Source organism: Macaca thibetana, chromosome 15, assembly GCF_024542745.1.
Source record: "Macaca thibetana thibetana isolate TM-01 chromosome 15, ASM2454274v1, whole genome shotgun sequence".
NCBI classification, from domain to species: Eukaryota; Metazoa; Chordata; class Mammalia; order Primates; family Cercopithecidae; genus Macaca; species Macaca thibetana.
In genome coordinates, this window is record NC_065592.1 from 98,441,501 (window position 1) to 98,457,213 (window position 15,713).

General features: G+C 38.5%; 1 protein-coding gene across 4 annotated transcripts in view; it reads right to left on the minus strand.

Annotated features, from left to right (window-relative positions):
• TUT7 (terminal uridylyl transferase 7) overlaps positions 1 to 15,713 on the minus strand; it is a 65,590-nt gene that overhangs the window by 20,640 nt on the left and 29,237 nt on the right. For all 4 annotated transcript variants that reach the window (XM_050760942.1, XM_050760941.1, XM_050760940.1 and 1 more), the window contains exons 12-21: positions 13,580 to 14,652; positions 13,029 to 13,179; positions 10,274 to 10,360; positions 9,650 to 9,750; positions 7,898 to 7,955; positions 2,871 to 2,974; positions 2,079 to 2,168; positions 1,601 to 1,714; positions 1,349 to 1,426; positions 600 to 777 (exon numbers count right to left, since the gene is read on the minus strand). In XM_050760942.1, the coding sequence (XP_050616899.1) occupies positions 600 to 777; positions 1,349 to 1,426; positions 1,601 to 1,714; positions 2,079 to 2,168; positions 2,871 to 2,974; positions 7,898 to 7,955; positions 9,650 to 9,750; positions 10,274 to 10,360; positions 13,029 to 13,179; positions 13,580 to 14,652 (2,034 nt within the window). The remainder of the gene's footprint in view (positions 1 to 599; positions 778 to 1,348; positions 1,427 to 1,600; positions 1,715 to 2,078; positions 2,169 to 2,870; positions 2,975 to 7,897; positions 7,956 to 9,649; positions 9,751 to 10,273; positions 10,361 to 13,028; positions 13,180 to 13,579; positions 14,653 to 15,713) is intronic.

Below are 15,713 nucleotides of genomic sequence, written 5' to 3' on the forward strand. Positions count from 1 at the left end.
GTACAACAATTTAGCTGGTTGTGGTGGCAGGCGCCTGTAATCCCAACTACTCAGGTGGCTGAGGTAGGAGAATTGCTTGAACCTGGGAGGCGGAGGTTGCAGTGAGCTGAGATAGCGCTACTGCACTCCAGCCTGGGCAACAAGAGCGAAATTCCATCTCAAAAAATAAAAAAATAGAAAAAGAAAAGGCCTCCATATGGTCAAAATAAATGTCAAAATGTATGTACAATTACTTATAGGTGAACTCCATCAATAGCGAATGAAGATCTTGAAAATTCACTTAGTGGCACTCTTCAAACCCCCGAACAGGAAGGTTGTATAAGTCCCACTTTCTTGAAGCTGCCTTATCACTACTGCTGCCTTATTCTTCAGTATGTTATGTGTCCAACAATAGTAAAAAATTTGTCATGGTGAAATGGCTTCAGTCATTTAAAAACAAATCTTTAGGCTGGAAAGAGACAAGTTGGCCTGGTATGGACAATGAGACTGGGGCACTGCACACCCCAAGCAGCTGGAAGAGCTCTGCAAGGAGGAAGAACAATGTCCTTATAGTTCAAGCTCTATAGTCTATTCAACTTCAAGTTTACTTGTATTCGTACCTTCAATAACAATGTATTTTGAGGTCCACTGTTTCTTAAAAGTTGTAAGCAGACTTTTTCTCCTGATGCTAATAACATGTTCTTTAAAATCAAATTCCTCCGTGTAGAAACGAAGAAGGCCCAACCATAACTGCCCAACAGATTCGGTATTTTTTCCACATTCTGGCCAATAGGCAGGCTAGAAATAGAAGGGAACAAGGGATACCATGGTCTTTAGTGAAGTGTTAATATCAACATTCATTTGTATCTTAGGGAGTAAATTTGGATTTATTTCTAATTAACTAGAGCTCAATTATACAACTTTTAATCTTTACTCTACGACTTGGAGATAGAAGCGCTCAAGAGTTTTCAGTGTCAAGTCTCAAAACACGTTAGTCGGAGGATCCAGAAATAGATTCTAAGAGCCTTGGTGATACGTAGGTTATTAGATCTCTTTAGTTCAGTGAAAGTCTTTCTAAACTCTGGGTACAAAAACCACAGAACAAATATTCATTCACTTGGAATAAAGTTACTTAACCACTTGGAATTATTAGGCATTAAAGAAATACTAGATATAGTCCCTAGAAATTCACTTGGCTTAGTAAAAATATTTTCACATCAAAGAAAACATCTGTAAACACTATTTTTTTTTTACTATCATAAGATAAATAAATATAACAAGCAATAAAATAGTTGTTGGCCATCTACACTGTAGTATAGCTAATTTTTAGTCAAGGATATAGGAAAATCTTTACTCTTAAAATACGTACCAGTTCATCTATTTGATCAAAAAAATAAATATTCCAGCCATCAACAAATATTTCAGGTTTCTTTTCACCTTTGTATATCTGAAATTAATTTTTAAACTATTAGTATGGATTACAAACTTAATGCATTGATACAAAAACTTCTAGGAAAATAGGTAAAAAATTAACTACAGAACCACAGAATTTTCGAGGAGGAGAAAGGCTCAGAGATCACCCAGTTTTCCAGAGAAGAAATACAATTTCATTCATTAATACCTCTTGAAGGACAGGAATGACTGGTGGATTCCTCTGCTGGAGAAAATATAGCACCATAAGAGTATATGCATATGATGATAAGCTGCCTCTAGATGCATCACCAATATCACACATCTAGACGGAAGGAAAACAAAAAAGGAAAACAAAGAACAAAGGAAAGGTCTGTTTTCTGCTAACTTTGCGTCCATTCTATTATCACTAAAAGTAAAGTGCATATGTTGAGGACTAATATAAAAATCACATTTTCAAAGGCAAAACCAACCCAACCTAGCAAAGCAGTGGACAGTTGGCTACACGCAAGTTCAGGTCATTGTATAAAATTCAGAACAAAATTTTAGCTTTCTTCATAGGGTCTCCCAAATAGCTATATGATGCATTTCACATGACTATAGTTCATTAAAAAATAGATTTATGTTTTCAACAGTGTTTAAAGATGCAATGAAATTTCCTGATAAGTCACAATAGGAAGCATACTCACCTTTGTAAATACTTTCATGGTATAGCACAAATACTTCACTCTGGGATCAATGGCGGAATAAGCAGATAAAAGCCTTGTGTTATGAAGGGCCTGTTAAAAGGAAATAACACTATAAGACTAACAATGAAGTGTAAAGGGTTTTTTTGGTTTTTTTTTTTTTTTTGTGGTAGTTGTTTTAAATAATGGAGATGGGATCTCACTATGTTGCCCAGGCTGGTCATGAACTCCTGGGCTCAAGTGATTCTCCCCCATCAGCCTCCCAAAGTGCTGGGATTACAAGCATGAGCCACCAGGCGAACCTAGATGAAAAGATTTTAAGCTGGAATATTCTAAATAGGTTTACAGTGTGATTCATTTTAGGAAGAAGGCATTTCAACTGAAATTAACCTTTTTTTTTTTTTTTTCCCTAAAGACAATCTTCATTAACTTACTAGACAATAATAAAGAATTATAAGTAACATCTGACCTCATGGCTTTTGTATGTCCTTGGTCTGAACATCTAGAAAATAAGGGCTGGCGAAATAAACAATCAGTTCCCTTTCAGTAGACATAAGATCTCTCTGCAAAAACACCCCCAAAGGGTCAGAGAGGTCCTATAAATCCCTGAAACATATCTGAATTATCTTTGAATTCTCAGCCTCAGAACACTGCCAGGTTCACAGCAAGTAAGCATAACAACTCTTGAAAGATTGACTAAGATGAAATGAATGTCTTCTTTAACTTGAGGTTTCTGCAAGGTGAGACATTTGTTCCCTTTATCTCTCTAAACAAAAAGCCTGAAAAAAACCTTACCAATGTGTTATACAAACTGATATCTACTTCCAGACCACTTCTCAAATGGAAGAACTTCACAATTGGCACCTTTGCTGTTGTAATAGGTAAGATGTTTCTCAGACCTAAGTTGGGAAATAAAATGTTATCATTAAATACAGCAGCTGGAGATATAAGTCACTCTTACGTTAATGTTTCAATATTAAATGGTGTAAACCTAACTTTGGCCTGTTTCATTGCATTCATTAGGACTCATCAAAGAATTCCGTTATTAACAAACATCTGGGAAGATTAGTCTGGCAAAGTTTACATTTATTAAACACATTGATACTAGAACTACAAGACTCAGTCACTCCCCTCTGGGAACTGACTGGATTGTATGTACACACATGTGTACATTCTCTCCATGTGACTATATCTAATTTGGAGAAAAGCCTAAGGGACAATCATCCTCCAAACAAGTTACTCACCTTAAAGCTAGAAGTTATGAAGTTAATAGGAATTAGTTTCAACAGGAGAGAGGAAACTGCCTGAGCTAAGCTTTGAAAAAGAGAGAAAAACCAGCAAAAATCGTGGCAGTTGAGGGAATTTACCAGGCAAGGCAAACTGTACACAAAAAGCGTAGATGCCTGAAATAGAATGGTATGTTCAGGGAAGTTCCAGAGAATTGTATAGGTTACAGAATGAACATGAGGGAATGGAATATGAGGCATAGGAGATGGTGGAGAAACTGGGAAGGGCCCAACTACAGAACATACACATTTTGCTAAGAATTATCCTTAGAATCAAACAGGAGCCGATGAACTGGTCTAAGCTGGGAGGAATCACTGACCACATCTAGTTAGACAATACCCCTGGCAGTGGACAGACTGGAAGCACCAGGAATAGAGGCAGGGTGACCACTTATGAAAAATAACTGGGTGTGAACTTTCATGGTGGCATGGGAATACACGGCAGAAGCAAGGCACGTTTGAGAGCATCTGTAACTGGGTGGGGAGCAAGAGCTAATAAGAGAGGATCAGGGTTTTAAGAGTAAGTGCTGGCCGGGCGCAGTGGCTCACGTCTGTAATCCCAGCACTTTGGGAGGCTGAGGCGGGTGGATCACAAGGTCAGGAGATCGAGACCATCCTGGCTAAAACGGTGAAACCCCGTCTCTACTAAAAATACAAAAAATTAGCCGGGCGCGGAGGCGGGCGCCTGTGGTCCCAGCTACTCGGGAGGCTGAGGCAGGAGAATGGCGTTGGCCCGGGAGGCGGAGCTTGCAGTGAGCCGAGATCGCGCCACTGGACTCCAGCCTGGGCGACAGATCGAGACTCCGTCTCAAAAAAAAAAAAAAAAAAAAAAGAGTAAGTGCTACCACTTCCTGAGCACCTAATGCGTGATAGGGATATGTAAGACTCCTTTACAAACTTTACATTCTTAGGTTTATCACCCTCATCTGTAAGATGAGGAAACAGAGACCCAGAAAGATTCACAAGCTTAGGAATATGCAGCTGGTAAAATGTGGAGCTGGAATTCAAATCTAGGTAAGATTGACTCCTAACTTACACTGAACTTAGTGTGGGTCAGGCTAATTATCATTTCACCCGTTTTGTTGATTCCAAGGATGCCAATATCAACAACCATGAAAGAGGATTCAGAAGGAAGGGGAGATTAACAGAGTTGGTTGCTGCTGAAGCAAAGCAGTAAAGCGAAAGATAAGCTCATTCTGAGATGTCAGAGTTTGAGTTTCTACTCAGAGAGCTAAGTGGTGGTTTCTAGAAAGCAGATACATAGTAATCATATCATAGAACACAGGACAAAATAAGTAGGTAGAAGACATTTCAGGAAAAAATCTGTGTGGCAGACACAGGAAATGAAACTTAATCTGATGGGGAAAGGGGGCAAGGAAGCTCATTTTGCTGAATACTTAGAATATGCTAGGCTTTGCACTTTAATGTATTATCGTTCTTAAACTCAAATGCCATAGAATTGTTATTTCCACTTTAGAGATGAGGAACTGAGTGCTTGTTATGGAGCTGAGTGACTTTCTGGGATTGCACAGCCAGCAAGGGGGAGATGGAATTTAAAACCAGAGTCTGATTCTAGAACCTCCACCTAGTATTTGCTATCCCACCTCTAAATTAGACAGGGCCCTTTTCTTCATATCCTTCCCATTCTGGAATTTGACACTGTTGATCATTGTAACACTTCCAAGTCTAGGATTTATTCACAGCATATCTTCCCAGTTCCTTTTCAGTCTCTTTTCTTAATTTCTGTCTAGTCTCTTTCTCTCAATCTCTCTCTTTTTCTCCAAGGCTTTCAATACAAAAAACGGTTTTACTTTCATCTTCAATTCTGACTGGCAACCCCATATTTCTAATTGCTTTCTGGAATGTTAACTCTTGGAGATTATATGCTCATGGCAAACTAAACACTTCCACACAGGTGGTTCTCTGCAAATATTCCTGGTTCTCAAATACCCAGATATAGACCTCAGTCCTTACTTCCTACTTGTAGGTACCAAATCTAGGAAATTTTCCCACTTGGAATCTCTCATATCATTTTCCTGTTAGTACCAGTGGCACCTTGGCTGAGGTCCTGCTGCCCTGTCATCTAGATTACACTTTCCCTAAAAGACCACACCAGCTGCCTAAAAACCTTATGTTATGCTTTTATTGGGTCCTTTCCCTCCTGAAGAAATTCCAGTGTTTCCAAATATCTATAAGACTTCACCTTATCTCCTCATATTTCCCATTTAAAAATCTCCAAATGTAGAGATTTTTACTCCAAATATTTCCCATTTAAAAATCTCCAAATCTCCAAAAATCTCCAATCTTCTCACTGCTCTCCAAAATATCCCACAGTCTCACATTCACATCTATGCACTTAGAAATGATTTCTTTTCCCATCCTTTTCAAATCGTATTCACCATCATCCAAGATCAGAGCAACCTCCATCTCTTCCATCAACCTCCCCTGTGCAACTCTTTCCCACATTCTCTCTTCTTAGAAGTTATTTAACTGAATATTACCTTACATCGTTACATAGTTTGGAAGATTACCTTACCTCTTAAGATATGGAAGCTTTCAAAAGAAAAACATATAGATTTTTTAACTTTTCCACCATCCCTAAGTATCTAACACAGTGTTGTGCACATAGGAGGCACCCAATAAAATACCTGGGGAGACTGTTTTAAAGATATGAAGTTTTAAACACAGCTCTCTAGTTGTTATGAAATTCTTGTTCCAGGCAATCTGCATTCCATTATTATTATACATCATCTGTGTGCCTAAGTCATTTCTAATCTAAAAATGATCTGTTTTTAACATTGTTCCTTCTTAGGAAATATATACTGAGGTATTTAGGGGAAAGGACATAATGTCTGCAGCTTAATCTCAAATGGTACAGGAAGAAATTGAGAGCAAGCAAAAGACGGAATGATGAATCAAATATGGAAAATGTTAATTGGTGGATCTGAATAAAAGCTATATGTGGAACTCTTTATGCAACTTTTGCTGCTTTCCTTTAAATGTGAAATTAAATTATTTCAAAACACAAAGTTATAAACCTAGCTCAATACTAAAAAATTAATAGTCATGCTAACTTAGTACTTTAGTTTCTTTGCACGACCTTCAAAACAAAACAAAACAAAACACATGATCTTTAGACGTGGAATTCCCAAGTTAAGGGCACGTTCATGCTGTGACTTAAAGTCTGTTCCTAACCAAAATGTACAAAAACTTTTCATGGACAGACCATGGATTTTAAGCTCCTGAGGACAGGGGCCATACATTGTTCACTTTCATTCTCAGTTCTTAGCACAGAAGTTTGCTGAACTACATTTTAAAAGAAGATTTTTCACTGTTAACGGTATCCACAGCTGCCATGACAACAAAAGGATATGTTAACAGCATTTGAAGTGTGTGCATGGTTTACAAAATCTATACATTTTATAGCTGTAAATACTCTAGAAATTACCCAGTTCAGTTTTCTCAATTTATCAATGAAAACAAGAGATCAGGCCAGGCGTAGTGGCTCACACCTGTAATCCCAGCACTTTGGGAGGCCAAGGCAGGAGGATCACTTGAGCCCAGGAGTTCAGAGACTAGCCTGGACAACCTAGCAAGATCCAATTTCTTAAAAAAAGAGATCACTTCAAGTGAACGACTTGTTCATGGTCACACACAGCTTGTTGAGCAGAACAGCTGCAAATTCAACCCACAAGCCCAGTCTGGGGTGCTTTCCTTGACACTTCACACCATCAGCAACTCCCACACTTTGACTTATACAATGCCAACAAAGGAAAAGAATTTACAGACTTTCTTGCCTGTCTGGTGCAGGCTTTGTCTTGAAATAAAACTGAGCTAGGCAACAATATGCACATAAATTATCACCAATTCCTCAGTCTTTCATACTTAAGCATACAAGATTTTAAAAAGACATTAATACTGTAATTATTCCATGAATGAGCCACTATACTGCTTCATGGCATTAGTAAACTCTAAATACGATTGGCCTTTCATGTCTGTGGGTCCTGCATCCCCATATCCAATCAAATACAAACCAAAAATATTTGAGGGAAAAAAGCACTAATAAAAAAAACTAACGATACAACAATAAAAAATAATACAAATAAAAAATACAGTATAATACTATTTATATAGTATTTACACTGTATTAGATATTGTAAGTAACCCAGAGATGACTAAAAGTATATGGAAGGATGTATATAGGTTATATGCAAATACTATGCTATTTTATTTTATTTTATTTTTTATTATACTTTAAGTTCTAGGGTACATGTGCACAATGTGCAGGTTTGTTACATATGTATACACGTGCCATGTTGGTGTGCTGCACCCATTAACTCGTCATTTACATTAGGTATATCTGCCATTTTATATAAGGAACTTGAGCACCTAGGGATTTTTTTAATCTGCTGGGGAAGGGAGGGGTGAGGAGCGATGGGTGGGCCTGGAACTAATACCCCATGGATACCGAGGGAAGACTATATAAAACACTAATTAAAAGTCAGAAATACTTTTAGAAAAAGTTTACAAAAGTACCTGAATGTTTTCTGAGGACTCTTGCTAATTCTTCAATAGTTCTGACACAGTCCAATCCCTGCAACAAAGAAGGCACAAAGAACTTAACCAAAACTGGAAGACAGGTTCTGAAACTGGCTATAGTTTCCATTACCTTCAGAAATAATGTAATTAATTTCAAGTCAGTCTATATATATATTTTTCCTTTCTAGTTGGGTATTAGAGTCAGTATTCACAGGAAATATCCTGAGGGTACAAAAACCACTAAATACCCTACTTCCTAAATATTTTTGGGTGTGCAACAAAGGCTAAACTCAGTCAGGAAGTCTATGGACCCAGGGCTTCCAAAAAAGTCTCTGAACCATGGCTGAGGACCTTCATTTCTTCCCCTCCACATAATATCACTCGGATGTACCCCACGTCCCAGAATAGATAAGAGGAGGCTTCTGTGCCCCAGCTCATTTATTCTAAGTAGACCTTCATTATGGTTTAAGAGTTGATGAATTGCTGTGGAGAGTGATTAAGCTCAAATTATTTCCCTACAGGACTAGCCAGAATTATAATGTATATAACTAAAGTCATACAGCAAATACAAATAGTATCTCAAATAAATCATTCTTTAAAATATTTGGGCTGTCTCTATCAACATACGCCTTTTTGATGGTTATAAAAATCCCAGAACATACTTAGAATGTTACTTTAGAAATGCCCTCAAAACTAGTTTATAAGCCATGTAAAAAAGTGAGTAAATAAATCAATCTTGAGGATGTATGATAGGGTCATTCCATATGTTGAGCCAATCTTGCTTATATACTTTATTCAAATTCAGGCTAGATCACTTTTGACTATTTTCCCAAATCAGATACATCCTCAAAATAGAAAGACTTGAAACTAAGAAAAGGTACAAAAAGGCCTTCAGCAACAGCAGCATCATTCATTTGGATATCTAGCATTTGGACTGCTGTTAAGGATTTAAAAGAATAGGGACTCAGCACTTCCCAGACTTTATACCTTTATATAGTGTTTTATATTTTATAAGTGCCTTCAGATATCCCAGGGGCTGGCAAGCTTGTTTTGCTTTGCGTGCCATATGGTCTCTTACAACTACTAAACTCTGCACTTACAAAGTGAAAGCAGCCATAGACATTACATATGTGAATGGGTGTGATTCTGTTCCAATAAAACTTTATTTACAAAAACAGGCAGTGGGGGGCTGAAGTTAGCCCAAGGGCCATCGTTTGCTGACTCCTGACCTACATGATCCATGATAATGTGTACAAAAATCAGCAGAGGCAGGAGGAACAGATATTATTCTTTATCGATTATTTACCAAAGACCACATGTTTAGGTACTGATGAAACCAAGTTTGTCTCAAATCCAGGTCTCTGGACTACAAGGTTAAGTACTCTTACCATTTACCACACTGCCTGTCTGGTAATAAACTTTATAGATAACCTTATATGGGTGTGTGAGCCAAGTCAGCACAGTAGCCAAGCCAACGGGACACTGGAGAGATTGGTTTGGCTATGTAGAATTCCCAGGCATCACTTTCCAATCCACTTTTTGCTACAGGGTGAAAGTATAACCTTTCTACTCCTCACATTCCTCACAACCTTTCTAAGCTTCTTAATGTATTTGGCCAGAGACTGTGCCAAACAGCACACTCTATATGGTATGCCCTGATCAATTTGGAAAATACCACGCTGCAATGTCAGTCTAGATTGGTTAAATCACACTGCCACAGCAAATGGAAGTTTTATGTGGTCACTGTACCTCAGCAGTTTCAAGTCCATTAATCGTCATACAGACGTCAAGGTCACTCTGTTTGAACCCAAATCCATTTTTGGAGGAGCCAAACAGGCTCAATTTAGTTCCTGTTAGGGATATATGAAAAGTAATAACTAATTACCTGAGTACATTTAATTTTTGATCAAAATGGCCCTCTCATGAATCAAACACACCCAGTTGTTTAACTATCCTATGTTAATCTCACACTTATGCTCTCTGATTAACTGGGCATTTATTCTAAAATCTTTTTCTCTCAAAGCTTCCCTTACATACAAGCTGTATATGGCAAGAAAGATTACCAGGTGCTTCTTTATTCTTAAATGCAAAGACATTTCAAGGAAAATGTTAGATCACCTCAACACATTTAATAATGTAAGCTTAGTTTTGACTCTAAACACACTATTCAATGAAATTCACTAGGCACTTGCTAGAATAAACCCTATACTGTTTCTGTTGGTAAACGAGGATTTGGCAGACCAAGGACCATCCTGGGTATATCACAAAACAACGGAAACCCTGATTCTCAAAATCAGTGTGCTTATAACACAAGAACTCATTTGGAAGAAAGGTCACACTACTTTTCTTAAAAATAAAAAATAAATCATTTACCTGGAAAGTCTTGTCTTATGAAACTTTCTAGGTTTTGCCGAATATGTTCACGAGCCTGTTCTTCTATAATTGTTGGAGAAAAATCCTCTGTTTAAAGATAAACAGACATATTGACAAGATAAGACTGTTGACGCTCTTAAAAAAGCTGAAAAAAAAATTATTTTTTAGAAAATAAAACTTATAAGCTTAAACTTTAAAATTCCTAAATTGTTGTATCTTCTCAGTAGACAGCATTAACAAGGTAAAATTTGTTTTTTATTTTTGAGACAAGGTCTGGCCCTGTTGGCCAGGCTGCACTGAAGTAGCGTGATCTTAGCTTACTGCAACCTCTGCCTCCCAGCCTCAAGTCATCCTCCCACCTCAGCCTCCCGAGTAGCTGGGACTACAGGCATGTACCACCATACCTGGCTAATTTTTTAACAGTAATGTAAAATTTAAAATATCCTTTTTGAAAGAATCTAAGAAGTGCTCTTGAAATGGAAAGTAATTTAAACAGGGATCTCCACCTGGGTTTCCTGAAAGACACCAGGGTTACAGAAAGGGCCTTCAGGGATCGCCACCCCATTAAAGTGGGAATTTAAAAGTTTGTGAGCATTTGCATGTATTTTTTTTCCCTAAGGAGAACCTAGTTTTTTCGCAGCTCATAATATCCAAAAAAAAAAAAAAAAAAAGTTTCCAAAAAAAAAAAAAAGCAGCACTGGTTAAGAACACGTGTCCTCTGGCACAGGTGAACACCTATGATGAAGCCATGTGAAACAAGCTCCTTCATTTTAAGCAGCTGAACATCTCTCCTTTAAATGTTTTCTTTTTGTAAAACTTTAAGCCTCTCTACACCAAAGCTTCCCCAAACTCGTGTTCCTTAAAGGGCTGTTATGTAGGCTATTAATTAGTGTTACTCAAAAAGTATTCTATGTTCAAATTTTAGAAATAATATTTCTCAGATGTCTTTATTATGCTAATATGTCCTGGAAATCTCTAAAGGAGATCGACCGTCCCTGAGAGAAGGGAGTGTGTAGCATTATTCCCTACTTGGCCTGGGTATACTTCTGGTGATGATATATTATTCACTGCATCTAGAAAATCATTTCAAAGGATGCCGGTTGGGAAATGCTAGTACTCTGATTTTAAGACCTACAAAGATCCTCAGCAAGGCAACTTTTGGCCCCTCACAGAGACAGTATTTTGAAATTCGTATTGAGATTTTATCCTCTCTTCCAACCATTTTGGGAAAATTATGAACTGAGACTCTTCAGAAAATATCTTTTTTTCTGGAAGAAAATGTCCCTCCCTTATCCTCATCCTTACTTTGTATCCTGGCTTATAACAGGCCATCCATTTTTGTAGCAAACTTTTCAAAAACGATTATATAACCTGGTCCCTTCTTTCTGGGGCCTGGATCTGCTTACACAGCAGGAGGAATAATGCCACCAACCTTTACATAGCCCAACTAGCCAGGAAAGTGTGTCCAGGCTTCAAGTAACTTGAATTTTAAATTTTGGCCGGGCGCAGTGGCTCACGCCTGTAATCCCAACACTTTGGGAGGTCGAGGCGAGCGGATTACTGGAGGTCAGGAGTTTGAGACCTGCCTAGCCAATATGGTGAAACACCATCTCTACTTAAAAAAAAAAAAAAAAAAAAAAAATTAGCTGGGCATGGTGGTGCATGACTGTAATCCCAGCTACTCAAGAGGCTGAGGCAGGAGAACTGCTTGAACCCAGGAGGCGGAGGCTGCAGTGAGCTGAGATCACACCACTGCACTCCAGCCTGGGTGACAGGGCTAGACTTCATCTCAAAACAAAAAAAAAAAAAAATTTTTTTTCTTGGCAGAGTAATGGAAAATTTAAATGGGGTAAGATATTTAATATTTAATACTAAGCTTTAAAAAGAAACCTGCTGGCCGGGTGCCATGGCTCAAGTCTGCAATCCTAGCTGTTTGGGAGACGGAGCTGTGTGAATCACTTGAGGTCAGGAGTTTGAGACCAGTCTGACCAACATGGCGAAACCCTGTATCTACAAAAAGTATAAGAATGAGCTGGGTGTGGTGATGCACACCTGTAATACCAGCTACTTGGGTGGCTGAGGCAGAAGAATTGCTTGAACCCAGGAGTTAGAGGCTGTGGAGAGCTGATATCACACCACTGCATTCCAGTCTGGGGGACAGAGCAAGACCCTGTCTCCCTATCACCCTCCAAAAAAAGAAACCTGCTATGATTGCTATGTATCTTGATGCAACAACTATGCTGTTAATAAAAGAAAATACAGAAGACACTTGAAAAATAAAATCCTCCATTTGCTTGAGCCCAGGAGTTCAAGACTAGCCTGGGTAACACAGGGAAACTGTGTCTCTACAAATAATGAAAACATCAGTCAGGCATAGTGGCATGCATCTGTGCTCCCAGCTACTTGGGAGGCTGAGGTGAGAGGATCACTTTAGTCTGGGAGGTCGAGGCTACAGTGACTCATGACTGCTCTGCTACACTCCAGCCTGGGTGACAGAGTGAGATCCTGTCTCAAAAAATTAAAAAAATAAAAAATAAAAAAGATCCTCCCTGCATCTTTTCTCATCTTTCTTTGACAATTATTGCATGTCCCAAACAGAACAGACATGACATGGAACACTTGTGGATACAATGGAGAATGGAATAGACTTGTTCCCTATTAATGTTTAGAGACCTAAATAGGATAGTGATTCTAAAGACTCGAGTAAATGTCAATTTAATATTTTGACAAATCAAAAGAAATGTGAATAACTTACTATAACACTGGATACAGACTTGATCTAAGATATTTAAAAACTTGGGTGTTAACGGTGGCAGAGGTTCTAGCTGGATTCTTTTGAAGTCTTCAGGACAGTCCTTCTTTAGATGACCCTCTCGTTTGCATAAACTGCACACTACCGTAGGAGACTGCAGGAATATGGCAAAGCAAAACAAGACTTAACACTTTATTTGCCAAATAAAGGAGTCTGGAATCATGTTTTAAAAGTACATAGTCTCCTATTCACTTTCCAAAGGAAATGAAAATGTAACATGCGTCCACTCAAATGATCTGAGAGTTGGGGACATCCTATGGTATCATTAGGAGAACGAGGTAGTTATTTTCACTACTAATAGCATTCCCTTCCTCTGCTAATTCCCATGAGTCTTAAGGAGGAAAGGAGAGCGAGCAGTCATATCAGAATGAAAGGCCAACTTGTTAAACACTACCAAATAGGAAAACTCCTAGTATATAAAAATTGAAATTAAATGCATTCAAATTCCTTAAAGTCTCCTAGTTCCATATATGACTAGTGGTGGTACTGATTACCTTTCCTTTGGTGAAGATAAGTTTACTGAATTCATAAAAAAAATCAGACTGATCCACAGGTGAATTTTCTTCACATACATTTTCTTCCTTAAGACTTATTTTATTAAGTTCCACTAGGAGAGCTCCTTCTACATGTTTTCCACATTCTTTCACGTCTTCATACTTAGCAGGGTCGCCTAACTCATCATCCTCTTCAGATAGGGCATCCTCATCCCCTGATCCCGTGTAGGTGTTGTCTAATTCATCTTCATTAGCCATGCCATCTTCATCTTCCCTTTGGTTAACGGTGAGTCTAGGTTCTTCTTCCTCCTCTTCTTCTTCGTCTTCCTCCTCCTCTTCATCAGAGGGAATCATTTCTGAAATCTGGTCCTGTACTGAGTGGGTATAGTGGTTTAGAGAGCCTTCTAGTTCCTCAGTGCCTTCTATAATTTCTCCATCAAGATCAGCCTTGTTATCTAAAGTAGCAAGTCCCTCACACTCTTTGGCTGTAGGATTTTGGAAGCCTTCTAAATCCAAAGAGATCTCTGACTCATTATTACGTGTGCTGCCACAGACAACATGCTCTCCACGTTTCTGATCAATAGCCAACAGATGCTTGCCCTTCCTACCAACTTTCTCTTTCTCGTTTTTCCTTCCTGTTTCTTGATGGTGTACTTTATCATCCTTGTAATCATCATCGTTAACATCTGCTCGGATACAGTCTGAGTTTTCAGGGGGGACCCTGATGTGTTCATTTCCCATTTCTTCTGTTGGTGGACTTCCAAAGCTTCCAGCAGTCTCTTTAAGAGTAAGTGGCTGTACCTTACAGGTATTTGCAGCTGAACCGGTAGCACCGGGACCTTGAGCCAAAACTGAGTTTTTGAGCTTATCATCTTTTGTTTGCACATCTGGATCATGATTTATTACTTCTGAAACACATGTAACTGCATTCAGAGGCTTTGGAAGGCTGGATTTTGTAATTTTGTGTGGAAGAGCAAAATACTTGTATGTTGTCCTTAAACAGTGAAGTATATATTCAAACACAGGTTGACTATTTAGGGTTCTTGCCACATTTCTTTTAACAGAGTAGGGATCTGTAATAAAAAAAAAAAAAAGAAAGAAAAAATCCATCTCTTCATATACTACTGTATTTCATGTTTTAAAACTTAGCCTGCTGCAGATAAAAACAGACAACAAACAACAGTAAAATTTATCTTGTATTTTACAGGCTTTAAAAAAAAAATAAACTGGGGGTGGGGAGTAAGAAAATAGAGTTTAAGAACAAAAAGCAGTATTTTCTGAAACATCTGCTCTATGAAGGGAAGCCATTCTCCGTTCAGAACTAGTACCCCTTCTCCCTACTGTGCTCTCTGACTGTGGAGGTAGAAAAGATGTTATCAGCGTGGCTCTCAGGCCCTTGGGAAGGAAGATCTTCCCACAAGGCTCTGCTGCTGAGTGCTCTGCCTCCCCACTCAGTCAGGCCCTGCGGTTTATCGAGCTTACCTCCACTCTTCTGCCCTGGGAAGCCCCATCACTGAATTGGCTGGACTGAATTTCAGGGGCGAGAGGGAGGCACCAGGAGGAGACACCACTTCTCTCAATCTTTTCTCCTCCCCTAGAACTCCAGCAGGTTAGGCAATTGGCCAGAAGAGCTGAGCCACAGAAACTGCAGGGGAGGGTTTAAAAATGTGAGATCCCCATGATTGCACACAGAATTTATGCAAAATGCAAAAAAACCCTCTTATGCAACATAAAGCTTGAAAAAAAATCAAGCAAAAATAAGAGAATTCCATTTAGGAGGTTCTTTAAATTATTTAAAGGAGGAGAATTAAGATTTCTAGAGGGGTTTCAACCTCCTGACTTTGCAAAGCTGAGAAGAGCTAGTTCATTTAATGATATCTATAGGGCACATCAGTGTGTCTTTGATAAAGTGATTTCAGTTAAATGAGCCTTCACTAAAAATGTGTTTTTATGAATAAGTTCTAAATGTTACTGTAGATATGTCAAAAATAATTACTCATTCTCTCTACTGGAGAGGAGTCCAATGGAGAATGACATTTTTGACGAGAAGAAGTATTGTCCTCACCTTTGCAAACTAAACAACTTCAACAATCCATAAATGGACTGAATGAAAAAATCCAGAGGTGAGAATGGT